This window comes from Sceloporus undulatus, chromosome 4 (genome assembly GCF_019175285.1).
Source record: "Sceloporus undulatus isolate JIND9_A2432 ecotype Alabama chromosome 4, SceUnd_v1.1, whole genome shotgun sequence".
NCBI lineage: Eukaryota > Metazoa > Chordata > Lepidosauria > Squamata > Phrynosomatidae > Sceloporus > Sceloporus undulatus.
The window spans coordinates 86,800,739-86,818,343 of NC_056525.1; the positions used below are offsets into that span (position 1 = coordinate 86,800,739).

Sequence of the window (17,605 nt, forward strand, 5' to 3'; positions counted from 1 at the left end):
TAAAATGGTGTCCCTTGTATAAAATGGCAAGATCAAGCTTTCCTTTTTGGAATTTTGTGTGTTTGTGTATTCAAGCTGTGAATGGTTCAATCTGTGATGCAGAATTTGTGGCTACGGAGGGCTGACTGTAAATATGGTGCTACAGCATTTTAATGCTGGAAAAAGGTGATGGCTGTCAATGGCATTGCAGGGACATGTGAAAAGTAGAGGCTATCAACTGGTTAGGTAACTAAACGGGCTCACTAACAACTTTATTGATTTTTTCCCAATTTATTTCATATTTCCAACTAATGTAAGTCAGAATGTGTTGAGAAGAAATGTGTTCATTAATTATTTCCTTCTAGATCCATGCACCATCATTGCAATTGATATCATGCCGGGGCCCTATACTAGTGCAAAAACCATTGTGTGACTAGTTGTGCAATCTGAGTAGTTGCATAATTCTGTAGCTAATGCGGCCAATCATTCTACAAGCACACATAGTCCTCTTACTTGGTTTTGACTTGATAGATGGAGAACAAACTGACCACAATGCAATGACTGAGCTGAATGCCATGAAATCTATTACACAATTAGTTCCACTACTGGGGATCTAATAGGTTTAGACTACACTAAAAGTGTACATTTATGGTGATTAGTTTTGCCCATAAAAGGCACTGTTTTGAGACTGCTGAGGTAGTGTATCTGGATTAGGATGTGATGAGACCAGGGTTTGAACCCTTGTTGTGTGCTTTCAAGTTGTTTCTGACATGTCAACCCTAAGGTGAGGCTATTGTGGGGTTTTCTTGATAAGATTTGTTCAGAGGCCTTTGCCTTCCTCTGAGATGGAGGGGCTGTACAAACCGACCCTGAAGGGGCAACCTGTAGCCACCTCCACCTTCACCAGATTGGGGTCGCAGCAACCGCATGCCATGGCCCTGATTTGGCCTTTCTGCAGTGCAAAAAGCACCATAGCCAATGGCGCTGTGGCTTTACAGTGCCAGAGGAGTGCTGTAATGCCACATGCCATGTGGTGTGGCTCAAGGCATCATGCCATGATGGGGGTGGAGTTGGGGCATGCGTCATGTGGAAGCTATGCCCCGACTCTGCCCCAAGCAGGCCTTAATGACTGGTCTCTACAGGCTGTGAGAAAGTGTGATTTGCCCAAAGTCACCCAGTGGGTTTCCATGGTTACATGGGGATTCAAACCCTGGATTCCAGTTACGGTCCAGTGCTCAGACCACTAACCACGCTGGCTCTTTACCCTGCTCAGAAGTTAAGACCCTGGGCAAGTCATGTTCTGGGTTTCAGAAAAAGGCTATGCCAAACTCCTCTGGATAAATCTTGCCAAGAAAACACTATGACAGTCTCAAAGTCTGCTTGAAAGCACATGACAGAACAATAACAAGAGAATGCGTATAAGGCCTTGGCCAGTATTTGTTATAAATTGTCCAGATCAACCAAAATGCTTTACTCCTTGTAAATGCTGGAGTGCTTTCTGGTGGCTAGTCTTCAGAATATTAGGCTGGTCAGAATATACATACATACATATGGGTAGGTGGATGTGCAAGAGAGAAAGAGAGAGATAGAGGGGCAGACAGAAAGACAGAAGGGGAGGGAGGGGGACTAAAGGGACAGATGTTTTTGGAAGAAAAAAAATCTAAGATTAATTTGTGTTACCAGCTTCTAACTTATAATATGTTCGATCAAAGTGTGGGTGTGAACCAAACAGACAGTACAACATAGTGATGTCTATACTAGGATTTCCAAGCTGTTTAACAACCTTCGTGCTAGTTGGTAACTGCCTTAATAACTGATGTTCTTATTGTTCTTATTGTTGTTGTTTTTTAAATACAGTGTCATGGGTCATGGGTAGGAAACCCAGGTGTACCCAAAGAAGTGAGAGTGAGTGAGAGAGAAGGAAACTGAGGGGTGAAATAGATGGCCAGAAGGGGCAGCTTGAAGCTGCCCCTTCCGAAGCCAGATTGGAGCCACGGCAACTGCATGCTGCAGCTCCAACCCACCTTGAAGCTGCCCAAAACAGGAAAGCTACTCCTTTTTTGGGTGGCAGAAATCCATCATTTCTGCCTGCACCACAGTGTGCAGTGTGTAAATTCCGCACCACCAGAGTGATGGTATACAGCTGGACAGCTTCTGGGTGACTTGGGAGTATGCAGTGTGTAAACCCCATGCTTCCAAGCCACACGGAAAGCAGTGCAAAGAGTCTTTTCCAGAGGCTATAAAGGGTGAGTTAGATCATATGAATTGCTGCATTTTAGACTTTTTTTAGGACCTTCCCATGGGATTTTGGTATACTTGTTAACGGTGTGGGACAATGTAAATAGAACTGTGAATTATAATTAGGGCTGAATGCATGGAGGTTATTGTTCTAGTTTAAAAGCATATAGCAGGGCCTGATCTGTTTGTCTGTACTAATTACTGATGACAAATCAGTTTTATGATGAGAATGAATCATTTAGATACTATTAAAGGGACACTTTTTACTGTGGCGTTTTGGAAACATCCAGCAGCGAAACTAATAGTCTGTGCCTACTTGTTTTTATTTGAATTGAATAGCTGGGCTTGTTTAGGATTTCATGATTAATATGCATCAAAAGTCTGGTCTTGTTGACAATAAACCACAAGAGAAGCATACTGTCATCAAGAATTACTCAGTTTTGTCCTCTGTGGTCTTGGTTCAGTACAGCCTTGACTAGTTTGGCTGTATTGGCATTCTTAGCCTTGGACGTGTCTACATGGGCCATTTAGACCAGTTTGCCCCTGCACTCATGCCACCCTGCCCACATGATGCAGGGCAAAAGCCCTGATTAAACTGCAGAGTGTTTTCATGAAGGAAGGGCAGTTCTGCATTGAATGTGTATGGAATGTGCGTGTAGACAGCTACATAGTTGCACTCCGGAGTACCCAGGTAAAAGGGGAATGCAGGCCAGAATTTAGGGGCCAGAATACTCTGGAAGCAGCCTGGAGTATTCTGGCTAGTGTAAACCTGCCCTTTGTGTCCATAAAATGAAACCAGAATGAGTTGCTGACAGGATATGCAATAGTCCATGCTTCAGATTTGGTACTGTATCTTATCTCTGCCTTCCTGAAGGTGCCTGCTTTTGTTTCTCCTTATACTCTGGCTCCAGAGTTCCCTGACTACTATTTCTACTCCCCATAGAATTATAGTTGTCTAGTAAAGGAAGCATATACATTTGACCCTCCACATTTGTGGCTTTGACTGTTGCAGAATTGATTATTCACAGATTTGATTAATATATTCTCTCTATGAATCTCTAATTTCTCCAATACAACTCTATGGTCAACAGCCAGAAATTATGCTGGAGGAACTAGAGATACATAGAGAGAGCATTTCTCTAGGCATTCTCTAGGCAATGTCTAGCAGATGTTGACAATAGAGCTGTGCTGGAGGAACCTGAGATTCCTTGAGAGGAGTTCCCCCAGGTAAAAATAAATAAATAGTGGGGTTTTTTGTTACTTGGAGAGGTCCTGTGCTCCTAACCCCAGTGAATGTGGAGGATCCACTATATTCCTGTTTCTGTTACTCCGTGATGCTTATCAAAATGAATAGAAGCTGTCAGTGGCCCAGTACAGACTGGCGCTTTGCACCAGCCTGGGGCCAAAATTAGGGTTCTGGAGGGCTGGGCATCCGCATGCGCCCAGCCCTACTATCAGTGCACAGGTGCCATGATTGCGTGCCCGTCCATATGGGGCACACAATAATAATGTGCGCGCGGCACAGTGCCCAAACAGCACTGCATGGACATCATCGTTGTGCATGAGTGCACCAATGGCATCCCATGCACAGCACAAAAACCTCCCCCTGGGAGTGGGTTCTTTTTAGGCCCTGCGGAGGCCACAGCATTTGTCTGCTGCAGCCTCCATTTAGGGGAGATAATAATAATAATAATAATAATAATAATAATAATAACAACAACAACAACAATAGGTTTTATTTATATCCTGCCTCTCCCAAAGGATCAAGGCAGATTACAACAATAAAAATATTGTTGTAAAAATAAGACAGTTATATGGAGTGCATGGAAATATTCCTGTGGGCACTAAGGCTCAGAGGGTAGGATTGAGCATGGTCATTCTGCTCGACAACAGAAGAGCCTTTGTCAGAGGAATCAGGATGGAGTGATTCCCCTTCCCTCTTCCATCTCTCATGTGCCTTCAAACCTGATAAAGAATACTGGGGAACTCTCCAGATCAGGTTTGGGGGCATCACATAGGACTGTTGGAGAAAGACAGGATAGGGGGATGGCTGTTAGAATGATGATGGTTTTAGGTCATGCTGAACATACTACAGTATTCTTCATGAAACAAACGTAGAAAGCTTTAGGCATTCCCTTTATCTAGTAGGAGACAGTAGACAGCAAGATATCTTCTTATCTTAATTTTATACAAGTTGAGTGTCCCTTATCTGGAATTTCAAAGTCCAAAACTTTCTTCATGAGTGGCTGAGAGAGTGATTAATTAATTAATTAATTAAATTTTTATTTTTATACCGCCCTTCCAAAGATCAGGGCGGTTAACAACACGATAAAAACAGTACAATACACAAAATCTACATCAAAAATTAAATATAAATATAATAAAAACAGAATAAAAACCCCGTTAGCCAGTCTTCTTGCCCATCAACCTTGCTTTCTGATAACCTTGCTTTCTGATGCTTCAGTATACACAAACTTTGTTTCATACCCAAATTAATATTTTATAACATTACTTTCAGGTTATGTGTATACGCTGTATATGAAACATAAAGGAATTTTGTGTTTTGACTTGGGCCCCATCTCCAAGATATCTCATTATGTACATATATGCAAATATAGGTATTCCAAAATCCCCCCCCCCATCAAATTTTTTTTGATCCATAATCCAAAACACTTCTGGTCCCAAGCACTTTGGATAAGGGAGACTCAAGCTGTAATGTCCCCCAGGGCTTTTCCTTCCATGCAGGAGCTCCCAAATGATATGCCATCTGTGCTTTTTTCTTCAGACATCATAAAAAAAGACAGAGGGCATCTAAACTCCTAAATTTATATCTTTTTCTTTCTTTCTTTCTTTCTTTCCTTTTTTTTTTTTTAAATATTGAGGCTTTAACAAATAATATCACTGTTCCTGACTTCAGTTTGTGTGGTGGCTAATACAGATTGAATTGGAATGACACATTAATATATCCAAGAATATAAAGTATTAGGAAAATAGCAATAATACCATATAGGCTGTGTAGTTACCCTGTGGTGCCTGCAAATACAGCCTGTGAAAACATCATTGGGAAAACAGTTGTTTTTCCTAGTGGCACATGTTGGGATAGGAAGCATGAACATTAGTGTAAAAATGGCTCAGGCACATGTTGAGTTATTGATGTTTGGTCAAGAAGAGTACTGATGTTTCTCTTGGATAATTGTATGTGATTTAAATTTGTTTTAAACTTATACTGAGCTAAAATTGTGTGTTTTTATATCTTTGATGCTTTTTTAAAATGCCAGAATTTGCGAGAGACTTGCTGGGAAAAAGCAGGACACTTCTTTGATCTTCCAGATTTCTTATCATGGAAAGCAACAGGTGCCACTGCAAGGTATGTCAAATATTACTACATACTTTGTTTTTCACCATCTCTTTTCTTGCAACTAGTTCTTGCCTTAATTCATTTTGACTGCACATAATGTATATACATCTGTATATGATTTAGGGTACTTGGGAACATCTTGAACCTATCGTCTTTTGCTATGGTGCATTCCTGAACAAAATGGTTCCTGTAAGCACTTTTAATTCTTACTGTGTTGCTATAACCATTGCCTGCTTGGTCTCACAATGGATTTCTAGAGCCCAAGCCAATTCAATGCCAGTTTTATTCTTAGCAAAACTGCCAAAGCTTTATATCTTCAAGAGAAACAAAAGCAACTTCCCTTGCCAACTTAGTTACAGAATTCCTCAGGACCCAAATAGCTTCTTTAGGTGTGTCCAGGGGCTTAGGAATACCCAATGGGGTTTTTAATTGTCCATTTATGTTGCGTAGGAGACAACCTGTTTTTGAAACACTCCATTTCTAAAGAGGTTTGCAGTGTGGTGTGATGGGACTATTACTGTAAAACTGAAACCCAGTCTTCATTTGAGCAGAAACAGTTGTGTGGTTCTTTGGATCTGAACAAGTACCTTGTGACAGTACAGCAAGACTCCCAGCATTTGACTGTGCTCTTCAGTTTTTCTTGACTATTTTCTCTTTCCTAAAAGCCCTCTTCACCACCTTGACTTGTATTGGGCCAAGAAGGTTCACGCACGGCTTCTGCTTAGTTTCAAGTTATAGTGACTTCTGAAGGTGAATCAGCATAATTGTTCCTAATAGTGTACTCTTGACCTGTAATTCATGTGTTTAGAATGGTAAATGTCATATGGTTATTTCTGCATAACTTATGCATTCTTGACCTAGACTAAACCTCCATAGTAAAGATTCTATTTCATTCTTCCTTTCCTATCTAGGGGCCATTATTTCTAACATAATTTTGTTTAAAACCAAGTACATGATACTGTTGAAAACAGAGAAATCATTTAAAAAACAAATAAAAATAAACATGTTAAAATGATGATGTGTTTGTTCTAAAGGAAATTGATTATAGAATCAATTGGTATAGATTTGGGCTGCAACTGCACTGCAGAAATAATGCATTTTGACACCTCTTTAACTACCATAGATCAGTGCTATAGAATTCTGGGTACTGTAGTTTTCTGAGACATTTAGCTGCCTTTGTCAGACAGCTTTTGTGCCCCAATAAACTACAATTCCCAGAATTTCAACTAAGCTATGGCAATCAAAGTGGTGTGAAACTGAATTATTTCTGCAGTTTGGATTCAGCCAAAGTCTAAGATATATAAATACTTGAGAAATGGAGAGGGACATTGTTTGTTGTTGTTAACTGCCCTTGAGACAGCCTTGACTCATGGCAATCCTGTGTCTTAAGATCTCCAACCCTCCTCCCCCCTCCACTGTTCTACTCAGTTTCTGTAGAATCATGCCTGTGACCTCCCTGATGGAGTCTATCCATCTGGCATGTCTTTTTGAGCGAGTCATGCCTTCTCATGATGTGGCCAAAATATAACATCCTCAATTTTGTCATCTTGGCTTCAAGGAGAATTTCTGGTTTGAGCTTTCAAGGATCCATCTGTTTGTCTTTTTGGCTATCCATGGTATTTTCAGCACGCTTCTCCAGCACCACATCTCAAATGAGTTTCTTTTCCTAACCATTTTCTTCACTGTCCAGCTTTCACATCCATACAGGGTAGTGAGAAGTACTCTAGCTTGGATGATTCATACTTTAGTGCTCAGTTGTATGTCTTTGCTCTTTACGATCTTCTCTAGCTCTTTCATAGCTGTCCTTCCATTCCTAGCCTTCTTATTACTCTGTTGCAGCAACTATTCTGATTGAGGTTTGATCCTAGGTATGGGAAATCTTTAACTATTTCAATATCTTCATTGTTTAAGCTGAATTTATGTATTTCTTCCATGGTTATTATTTTTGCTTTCTTTATGTTCAGCATTAAGCTTGATTGCACTTTCATCTTTGACCTTCCTTAGTAATTACTTTAAGTCTGTGATGTTTTCAACTAGTAATATGGTGTATATATTGTAAGTAAGAGAACTAACAATCTTTAATTGATGTGCAAATGGATCTTGAAGCATGTTTGAGACTAACTGCTTTTTCACACTAGGGGGCAAACAGGATTTAAACGAGAGTTAAACAGGAAATGTTGTATGTTAAACATCAGGCATTTCCTGTTTAACTCTCATTTAACTCTTGTTTAAATCCTGTGTGCCCCCTAGCTGAAAGAAAGAAACTGGTATTGTAAGCTTTTATAGATTTGAGTCTACTTCCTCAGATGCATGCAGCTTTCTTCTCTCTGTTAGTCTCAAAGGTGCTACAAGATCCCTTTGCACACTGATTTCCCAGACTATGGGGGGAGGCACACTCCCAGAAAGGTAGCGCAATTGTGCTGAAGATTTTCAGATGATGTCGTAATTATCCAGGACTTAACCCATGAAGAACCATCAATGCTCCAGCAACAAAGCATTCACAGTGAAATCCTGTGAATGGTTTGTTGCCAGAGCATTGATGGTTCTTCATTGGTTAAGTCCTGGATGAGCCCAATGTATCCGAAAATCCTCAGCATGATTGCGCTACTTTGCTGGGGGTATGCCTTTTACTCCTGGCTTTTTTCCCCATCTTATAATCTCCCAACACTGCTATGTCTTTGAATTCTAAAACCTTAATTGAGGAGTTCTTTGTCCATGACATTGTGTGGTAGATGCTCCATCTTGTGTTTCATATCATTTGGTGCTGTAACAGGAGGTTTTACACACAGACAATTCAAGTCCTAAACACATTTACTTAGAAGTAGGTTTTATTGATTTCTTTAATTGATTCAGCATGTTGGCTGTTGTTACGTTGCTTTACACTGACTCTCTTGCTTTGTATAATATATTGCAAATACTTTTGTAGTCTACTGGTCTTTCAACCAGTATTTATATCATGAGTCAAACTAGCAAACATATTTGGAACTATCTTTTCCTATGCTGATTCCCACTTCCAACGAACAGAGGTTTTCTGCCTTTCTTTTCCATATTGTATATTTCACAAATAAGAGAAATAAAACCAAGTACAGTACGAGGAGTTCTCTCAGTTGGGGATTTATTGTAAGAAAAGGTTGTTTATGAACATTGGCTGCTATTATTATTATTATTATTATTATTATTATTATTATTATTACCTATCCATCATTAAAAGACATAAATTTAATGTCATCAAATCTGGGAAGCAATCTAAAGGGTAACTTGAGATGAGCATATTGAAGAATCTGACTTTAATCTTGGTGGAGTAAAAGAGCTAATAGTAGGGATAGGTTCTGAGTTTCACATCCCTCCAGAGAGCATTTTCCCCATGGTCAATACTGGCAGTATCTGTCTGTGCAGAGGGGGGGGGGGTTCAGCTTTGAAATGTACCTTTGCTCTTCCCCTCATTGCTCCATGTATGGAACATCCAGATCTGGTCACTAGCTGTATGTACTGTAACTCAATCCAATCTTTCCCCAGTAGGATTCTTGTTCTGAGAGAGAGGATTCAAGTCAGTGAACTTTGATTTCTTAAACCACTAATCATTTGCATTGTAGCCCTTATGCACATTGGGAGAGACTAGGGGGAATGAAGAAAACATCAGTTATAAGCAGACAGGCTTGGGCTGCTTTACAGAGTAGGTGGGCCAGAGCAGCCTCATCTTTCTTTCTCCTTCTTTCAAAAAACAGTGTCATTTTGATGCTGCATACTGAGTGACAAATCTTTCAAATCTACTAAGAAACAAAGAATCAGATTAAAATGCAAGAATTTAGGTTTACAAAGGTCTCCTGTTTGTAATATGTGATGGAGGCAGAGGGGAGGTTTTGTGTTGTTTCTGTAGTGGCACAAAGATTCATTAAAAATTTAATGCCAACAAGCTGCAATTGCAGGCTTCTTGAGTAACATCCTTAAAACTTTCCTTGGACATGGTAAAAATAGTAAGACAAGAGACAGAACTGAAGCCATCCTTCAGATTTGGTTATTGCCCTCAGTGTGGTCATCCAACACTTACCTGTAGCCTTTTATTATCTGATCATTGTATATAATTACTGGGATCCCTTGCTCCAGGAATATGATTTGAATTTTGAAGAGAATGTGTGATCAGGATCTGCACCTATAAAGTAGTCTTTACTTATGCCTGATGAATCAAGTCTCTTCTCATCTCACAATCTCATAGAATCATAGAGCTGGAAAAGACCACAAGGGCCATCTAGTCCAATGCCCTGCCATGCAGGAACTCACAGCCAAAGCATCCCCGACAGATGGCCATCCAGCCTCTGTTTAAAGACCTCCAAAGAAGGAAACTCAACCAGCTCTTACTGTCAGGAAGTTCCTGCTAATGTTGAGGTGGAATCTCCTTTCCTGTAGCTTGCATCCTATTCTTTGGAGCAGCGGAGACCAAGCTTGCTTTATCTCTAATATGACATTCCTTCAAATATCTAAACAGGGCTATCATAATCATCTCTTAACCTTCTCTGGAGTAAGAGGAGTAATATTGTTGTGTACCTTCAATTAGTTTCTGATTTATGGTGATCCTAAGGCAAACCTACCATGGGGTTTTCTTGGCAAGGTTTGTTCAGAGGAGTGTATGTCATTGCCTTTCTCTGGAGCTGAGAGAGTGTGACTTGCCCAAGGCCACCCAGTCAGTTTTCATGCCCCAGCATCATAGTTCAACATCAAACCACTATGCAGAATAGTAACAATAAACAAATAGTACATATATGGCCTAAATATCCTAGAGGCACTATATACTGTCTGATCTTGGAAGCTACACAGAGTCAGCTCTGTTTAGTACTTAGATGGGAGACTGCCATTGAATGCAATGGGCCTTGGTATCTACTTGGCTCCAGCTCCCCACCCCATGGTTCCAGCCCCTGCAATGGATACCAAAATCTATGGATGCGCAAGTCCCATTATGGAATAGTAAAATGGTGTCCCTTATATAAAATGGCAATAGATTTAATTTTTAAAATATATTTTTATTTTTTATTTTAAATAGTGCTCACACAAACAGATCTTGTAGCACCTTTGAGAGTATATAACTGAGCAAAAGAAGTTGTAGCATAAGCTTTTGTAGTATAAGCTGTTATTCAATTGAAAGGAGTCATTGATGTGTTGTCCATAGGATATGAGTAGAGAGACCACAGTCATTTTAAAACAATGTTTGGAATAGAATCACTAGAACTTGGCTTGAGTTGACCATGCCTTTAGTGGGCATTATCCAGTCCTCATATGCAAGAAATGGAAAGCATAAGTATAGACTTTTTATGGTATTAGCTCCAGTACCAATTTATTACCTTAAGTGTGGGTGAAGTGTGGATGAGGTGTGGGTATTATGTCCACTGTATGTAGTGAAGCCCTACAAATGTGTATTGGATCCAACCACTGATGGGAATGGCTGTGGGAATGTGGCCATGAGAGCTCCTTCTATTCTTGTCCCAATTAACATGGCTCTGCATATGTGTATGCATACATGTGCACACCCTGTGCCAGGAATACCTGTTGGATAGTTTCATATTCTAGCTGGAAGAAAAATCTTAGAAACTACAGATTCCCTGTTTGGATGTCATGGTTTACGAACCTATTGTATTGAAGCTGGAGATATAATAATAGGTAGCATAGAACCAATGGCATTCCCCCGTATACTGATAAATTATGAATTATTAGATCAAGATATTTAGACAGATGTTTGGTTTACTGTTGTGGTGGTGACCTATAGTTTTTAAAGAAAGAGAAGGGAACATATGGCCCTTCAGTTGTTGGATCTTAACTCCCATCAGCCCTCACCATGGGCTATGGTGTCTAGGGCTGGTGAGAGTTGCAGTCCAACAATATCTGGAGGGCCATATATTCCCTCTGATGTAAAAGACTGAAAAGTTTTCAATTAACATGGGGATTCATCCAGTACTTTAAACAGTTAGAAAGTAACTCAGGATTGCCTATATCAGGTGGACACTGGCAGTCCAGATATTTTTGGATTATAACAGCCATAATTCCTCAATATTTGGTATACTGTCGATGGCTGATGGGAGCTACAGGCCAAAAACCTGTAAACAGCCACACTTGCCCACCCCTGGTGTATACTTCAGTGTCCCTCTGGAATTCTGGACAAGAGCCTTTTGTGGCCATATCTGAAGACACCAGACACTGAACTTTGAACCTTTTAATAAAAGGCACACACTCTGCTTGCTATTGAGTAAAGGCCATTCTATCCCACCTAATGGATGGGCCAAACTTCTGTGGAATTTTAACTCTTAAAACATCATTTTAATTGATGGCTTAACTGGCCTTATTGGATAGTCCAGTGTGGTAATGAGTTGTTGTAGTGATCTCTGGCAGTCTGAAAACACCCAGCACCAAAGTGTGGATTTTCCAAAACTGTATAAACTCCAGTGGCTGATAAGCTTTACAGTATCTAATATTCTTTATACATAAACTAGCTTTATTCCAGTGCTACTTTGAACTATTTAACAGAGATACATATAGTAGAATCTAGCATATCTTGGGGTTATGTCCATATATTAGAAATCATTGACAAAACCCTGTTTGTATTTTGAAATTCTTTTACTCCTTAGTTAACCAAAATTTGGAGGCAGAATGAAGTAGAGTTGTTTTTCTCAAATGTGTTAGTAATCCTCTTTAAAGTTCAGCATTTGTATTCAGCAGTGCATGACTCACCACTCTTCCCCACCCACTAACTATAAACTTCAATAAATTTTACTTTATATGGTGCTCTGCTTAAAGCTATTAGTAGTAATAATACTCCATTTTAAATGGATCACTGATTCAGCTGGGGTTGAATGTATTAAAAATGCAGAACCTTCATCATGCTTCTGAAATCAGGCTGAGCAGCAGTTTTATTGCAAAAAGGCAGAGTTGGTTCTCAACATCCCACATGGGATGGGGTGGATACCCACATCCAAGTTCATTAGCTGCAGTCAGATTATTTTATTTACTGCAGTAATAACTAGAGGTTAACTGGTGTTAAAGAGTTTGAAACCAAACAGCCCATGATGTGGCAGGTTTTGGAAATGATTTGTTCACTTAATACGTTTGTAAAGCTAATTAATTTCCTTTCTGGGGGGGGGGGGGTAAATATTGAAGGCAAATATTATTGTAGTGATAATAACAACACTAAATTAAAATAGGCAGAAACGACAAAGAAACAATTGAGAGATTTTGGCAACAATTGGATGAGTATCAATAATAAGCAGTGAGTTTTCTACAGTTACATTAATTGAATTAAAGTACTGAAGTTTAGCACTCCCAACCAACTCAGGATGTTCTTCTCCTTGAATATTGACTAAAATGAAAAATATAATTTTTATGCACATTCATTGTCACACTTCTGAATACAGTGAGTTTTTCCTTAATAATTCTGTACTGAAATCATATAATACTAGGAATAAGCTTCCTAGATGTATATAATTTCAATACAGAATTATATTAGGAATAAGATTCCTAGTAGAACAACAGTTACCCAATATCTTTATCTGTATCCATGCCTTTGGAGCCATTATTCATTTCAGGCTGGGCAGGGAAGAGAAACAAAAGAATAGCCATCTGTGTTGCATTTCTGATAAGTTCAACAGCAGCACGATCACTCACCCCTTTCAAGCAGGGTCATCAAAGCAGTTCTTGCTCAAATACCAATAGATACAAATGCAGAGAAGTGTTTTTCCCCAAGGTTTACTGAAGTTGGTTTGCTATCCTATACTACTATTGCTGTCACTACTACTACTACTACTACTACTAATGTTATTCATTTATATCCTGCCTTAGGGGCAGTACAGACCTCCTCAAATCGGGGGTCTGAACTCTTCCCATTTTAACTGCAGAAGGATGCTGCAGCCACCAAACTTCATGGCGTCCCTCCACAGTAAAAAGAACCCGTTGGCATGTTGTGTATGTCACGAGTGCACCATTGGCACTCGTGATGTACGCAACACGCAGAGACGTGCAGATGCTGCACGGCGGCGTCATCATGGTGGTGCCCATGTGGAGTGGATGCCGCCATGATAACAATGCCCATATGGACTAGGGTTCCTGAACGTGTGCTCTGGAACCCTAGTTTCGGTGCCGGCACACCTCTTTTGTCCTGTGTGTCTCACGCCTTAGAGAGCCAACGTGGTGTAATTGTTTGAGCATTGGACTATGACTCTGGTGACCAGGGTTTGAATCCCCATGTGGAAACTCACTGGCTGGCTTTAGGCAAGTCACTCTTTCTCAGCCTTAGAGGAAGGCAAAGAAAATCTGAGAAAATCTTGCCAAGAAAACTCCATGATAGGTTCACCTGAGGGTCACTATAAGTTGAAATGACATGAAGGCCCACAATCACAAAAATATTTTGCCTTTTCCCCAATAATGAGACTCAAGCTGGCTTGCAACATATTAAAACAGTGCAAATTAAAAACTATAGAAAAACACCATTAACAGTATAAATATAAAAGCTATTTAAAGGGCAACTAAACAATTTATAAAGTCAAATCAAATAAAATTCATTAAAAGAGTATATACAAGCCACAAAAAGGCACAGACCACCATTAAAATCCCATCCGGTTAGTTTCTAAAAGCCTGGTGGCATAAAAACATATTGACTTGCCAGCAGGAGAGCAAGGAGGGAGCTATCCTAACCTTCCTAGGGAGGGAGTTCCAAAATCTGGGAGCACTTACTGGGAAGACTTTCTCATTTGTTCCCACCAAAAGAACCTGAAGAGGAGGTGGAACAGCAAGATGAGCCTCTTCAGAAGATCTTAGAGCTCTAATGGGCCCATACAGGGAGATATGGTTGTAAAATTCCTTTCAGTTCTTTTTGTTTAAAGATGAAACGAACATTTTTGTATTACTGCCAAAGAGGCACCTTGCCAAGCACAGAATTCTGCACTGTTGTTCATTTCTCCTACTGCATTTTCAAGCATTGGAATCTTTCCTTCTATAAATTGCCTTTTTTTTTGGGGGGGGGGGGTTGTCTCTTTTGCTATCCCAGCTAGTTGTACTATGGAGTGAAACAACCGTCCAGTTTTTGAACTGACATGGAACAACTGAAGTGCATGCTGGTTTAAGATCTACTTGATGCAAAGTCATCTCTATATGTGGTTTTGTGTGCGTGTGTTAGTTAAACAGGTGCTTCAGCTCTTTCTTTTGCCCTTTCGATTGTGTGATGTGTTTTTTGCTTTCAGGAAAGTTAATGAAAAATGAGCTAGTTTGGTACTGAAGAAGTAAAGCGATGGGGGAGGGAGGCAGTAGTTGTATTGGGTGTATGGCTGGCTGGCTGGCTGGCTTGCTGCCATAGAGACACTGAACTCTGAGCCAACCATGAAGTCATGCTGAACTTAAGGAGTCTCACTAATCCAAAGCACTGCGTCTTAATTTGACAAAGTAAAGACTTCTTGATAAGCCAACCTATTAAAAAAGTTGTTAAATGATGTAGGGTGGGGGGCTTTCCTTGTAAGCTTAGATTGAGAATGAGAAATGTGGTGCGAGGAAAGGAGAATCTTCTTCTTTTTAAAAATAATTCTTCTGTTACTGGCTCCGTCAAGCCTCAGAACAGCTTTGGCACTCTGCTCTTCCCTGCAGTTCTTGGGCTGCGCAATGGCTTGATATGAAATTTGAGAAATGTATGTACTCTTCTATTTCAGGAAAATGATCTCACACATTGAATGTGTATGTTGTTGGCTGTGGGGCTCTGATCTTGCCCAGTGTGGCTTGGCTTGGCCCTTTTTCTTTTTTTTTTTTAATAGTGGGTATGAATTGCCAAAATACATTTGACCAGAATTCAGGCATTCCCTCACAGTCCCCCTCTTTTTAAAGGATCTGATTTCTTAATCGTCATTACATCTTGCCCTTAAGCATAGTAGGCTTAGTTGAGAGAGAAAGTTAATGTTTCTGTTGGTCAGTCCCTTGTTTCTTTTTAACCCCTTCCTCTCAACAGTGCTGGGTACCACACACTTGTATTGCTAATAAATGAAATATTGAGGGAGGTCATTTGAGCAAAACAGTGAGAGCTGCCTTTTTCTGTATTTTGTATCCAAGCCACAATTGAAGGCACTACAGATGTGAAAATCTCTAAACCAAGGTGTTCTTTTACTTAGAAATGGCCTAGGAGATGCAAACACTTCTTTTCATTGAGAATCTTAACTCAGAGAAATTCATTTTAGTGCTTACTGTATATACTCATGTACAAATTTAGAAATTTTAGTCAAAAAAGTGAACCCAAAAAAACTGAGTGGGCTTATCAACAAGTCAATATAAGTATTGTACTTTAATTCTTATATATAAAAAGGAACCATCCCCTGGTGAAAAGCAAGAGAGTAATCTGTCCTGGAAGCACTGACTTCCCTGTATTCTCTCATCGATCTAGCTTTTAATATGAGCACAAACAGTTATACCTCCCGGAATTTTGTACGTTCTTTGGCATTGTTTACCTTTGCTTTTTCCTTTACATCCTTTGTTACATGGTCCTAAATTTCACCCTTGAACTTATTCATGGGTCATATCAAAATCCATAATTTTGGCCCCAAAACCTGCACTCAACTAATACATGAGGTCAGCTTATAGTTGAGTATATACAGTACTTATAGAAGTATATGAAGAACACAAACAGGTTATTGGTATATGGGTCTCTACACTTTTCCTTCTACAGCTTGCTAACATTTTCTGAAGTAGTTACAATGAAAACAATAGCCATAAATACCGTATATACTCGACTATAAGTCAAAAGTCAAGGGCAGGTTTTAGGGGTAAAATTATTGATTTTGATATGACCCATGGATAAGTCGAAGATAAAACTTAGGGGCATGTAAATAAAGGATGGAGCAAATGAAAACAATGGCAAAGAACTTATAAAATTCCAGCAGATATAACTATTTGCCCTTTTAAGGTTGGATGGATGAGTGAGTGGAAAAGGGTAAGTGCTTCCAGGACAGATTAAACTGTTGCCTTTCACCAGAGGATTTTATACACACACACACACACACACACACACTTACATTGACCCATGAATAAGTCGACTCAGGTTTTTTGGGTCAATTTTTAACCTAAATTTCTAGACTAATACTTGAGTATATCCAGTACTGTGTTTTTACACATTGTTGTTAGTTTTGTCTTCTAGATGTTTAAAATGCTTTTACTCTCCAGTTCTGTTGGAAATTAGTTTGCATTACCTTTTTAAAGAAGAGTTAAGTTACCTGTTGGTGGTGCTCTCTCTGTATCTTTATGAAAACTGTTTATGTTTGTTTCTTCTTTATCTGTAGAATGGCCTTTTAACATGCAATGGATAAGAATCCTAACAATTTCTATGTCGATGGGAATTCATTCTTTGTGCATAGCAATAATAACAATTTGGTCTTCCTCTGTAATCTTAAAACAATATTTTAATCTGTCCAACAATCTTATAAGGTCATTCTATGTCAAGAATATATTTAGAAAACACTGCTTTCAAGAATACATATTTAAAATATTGACATTTGTGTCATTACTGAGTTCTGGGTGATCATTGGCCGCCTTAAAACTAAGGAAGGTACTGGTATTGATTTCATATAAACATTTGAATATGGCTTCTGGTCTTATTAGAAAACTGTGTCCTTTTAGCTGTCAGTTGTAAATTGATGTTTCTAGATATGTAATGTTGGTCTTGCTAAAAAATATAATATATAGAAGAGTCAATGGATTTCTTTCTGTCCTTTACTAATTCACTATTGCATTAAGCTATTCCTCATAGGAAAGATTGTAGCTAATATTTCAGCTAAGAATTTATATACATTTATGGAATCAAAGCCATTTCACAAAAGTTTTTTAAAAAATCATATCAGGCATGCAATTAGATTTTAATTGAAAGACCCTTAGGTCTAAATGCCATATGTAACAGTAGAGGTTGTTGAGACGATCTAGAAGATTAAAGTTGCAATCATTATTGTCACAATAATAATGATGTGTAAGTTTTTAAATGATTCTGTGAACTGCTTTGATCACCTCGGAAAAGCGGTATAAAAATAA

At 39.2% G+C, this 17,605-nt stretch overlaps 1 protein-coding gene across 3 annotated transcripts in view; it reads left to right on the forward strand.

The window, feature by feature from the left end:
- FGGY (FGGY carbohydrate kinase domain containing) overlaps positions 1-17,605 on the forward strand; it is a 208,377-nt gene that overhangs the window by 42,107 nt on the left and 148,665 nt on the right. For all 3 annotated transcript variants that reach the window (XM_042462093.1, XM_042462095.1, XM_042462094.1), the window contains exon 5: positions 5,496-5,584. In XM_042462093.1, coding sequence (XP_042318027.1) covers positions 5,496-5,584 — 89 coding nt within the window. The remainder of the gene's footprint in view (positions 1-5,495; positions 5,585-17,605) is intronic.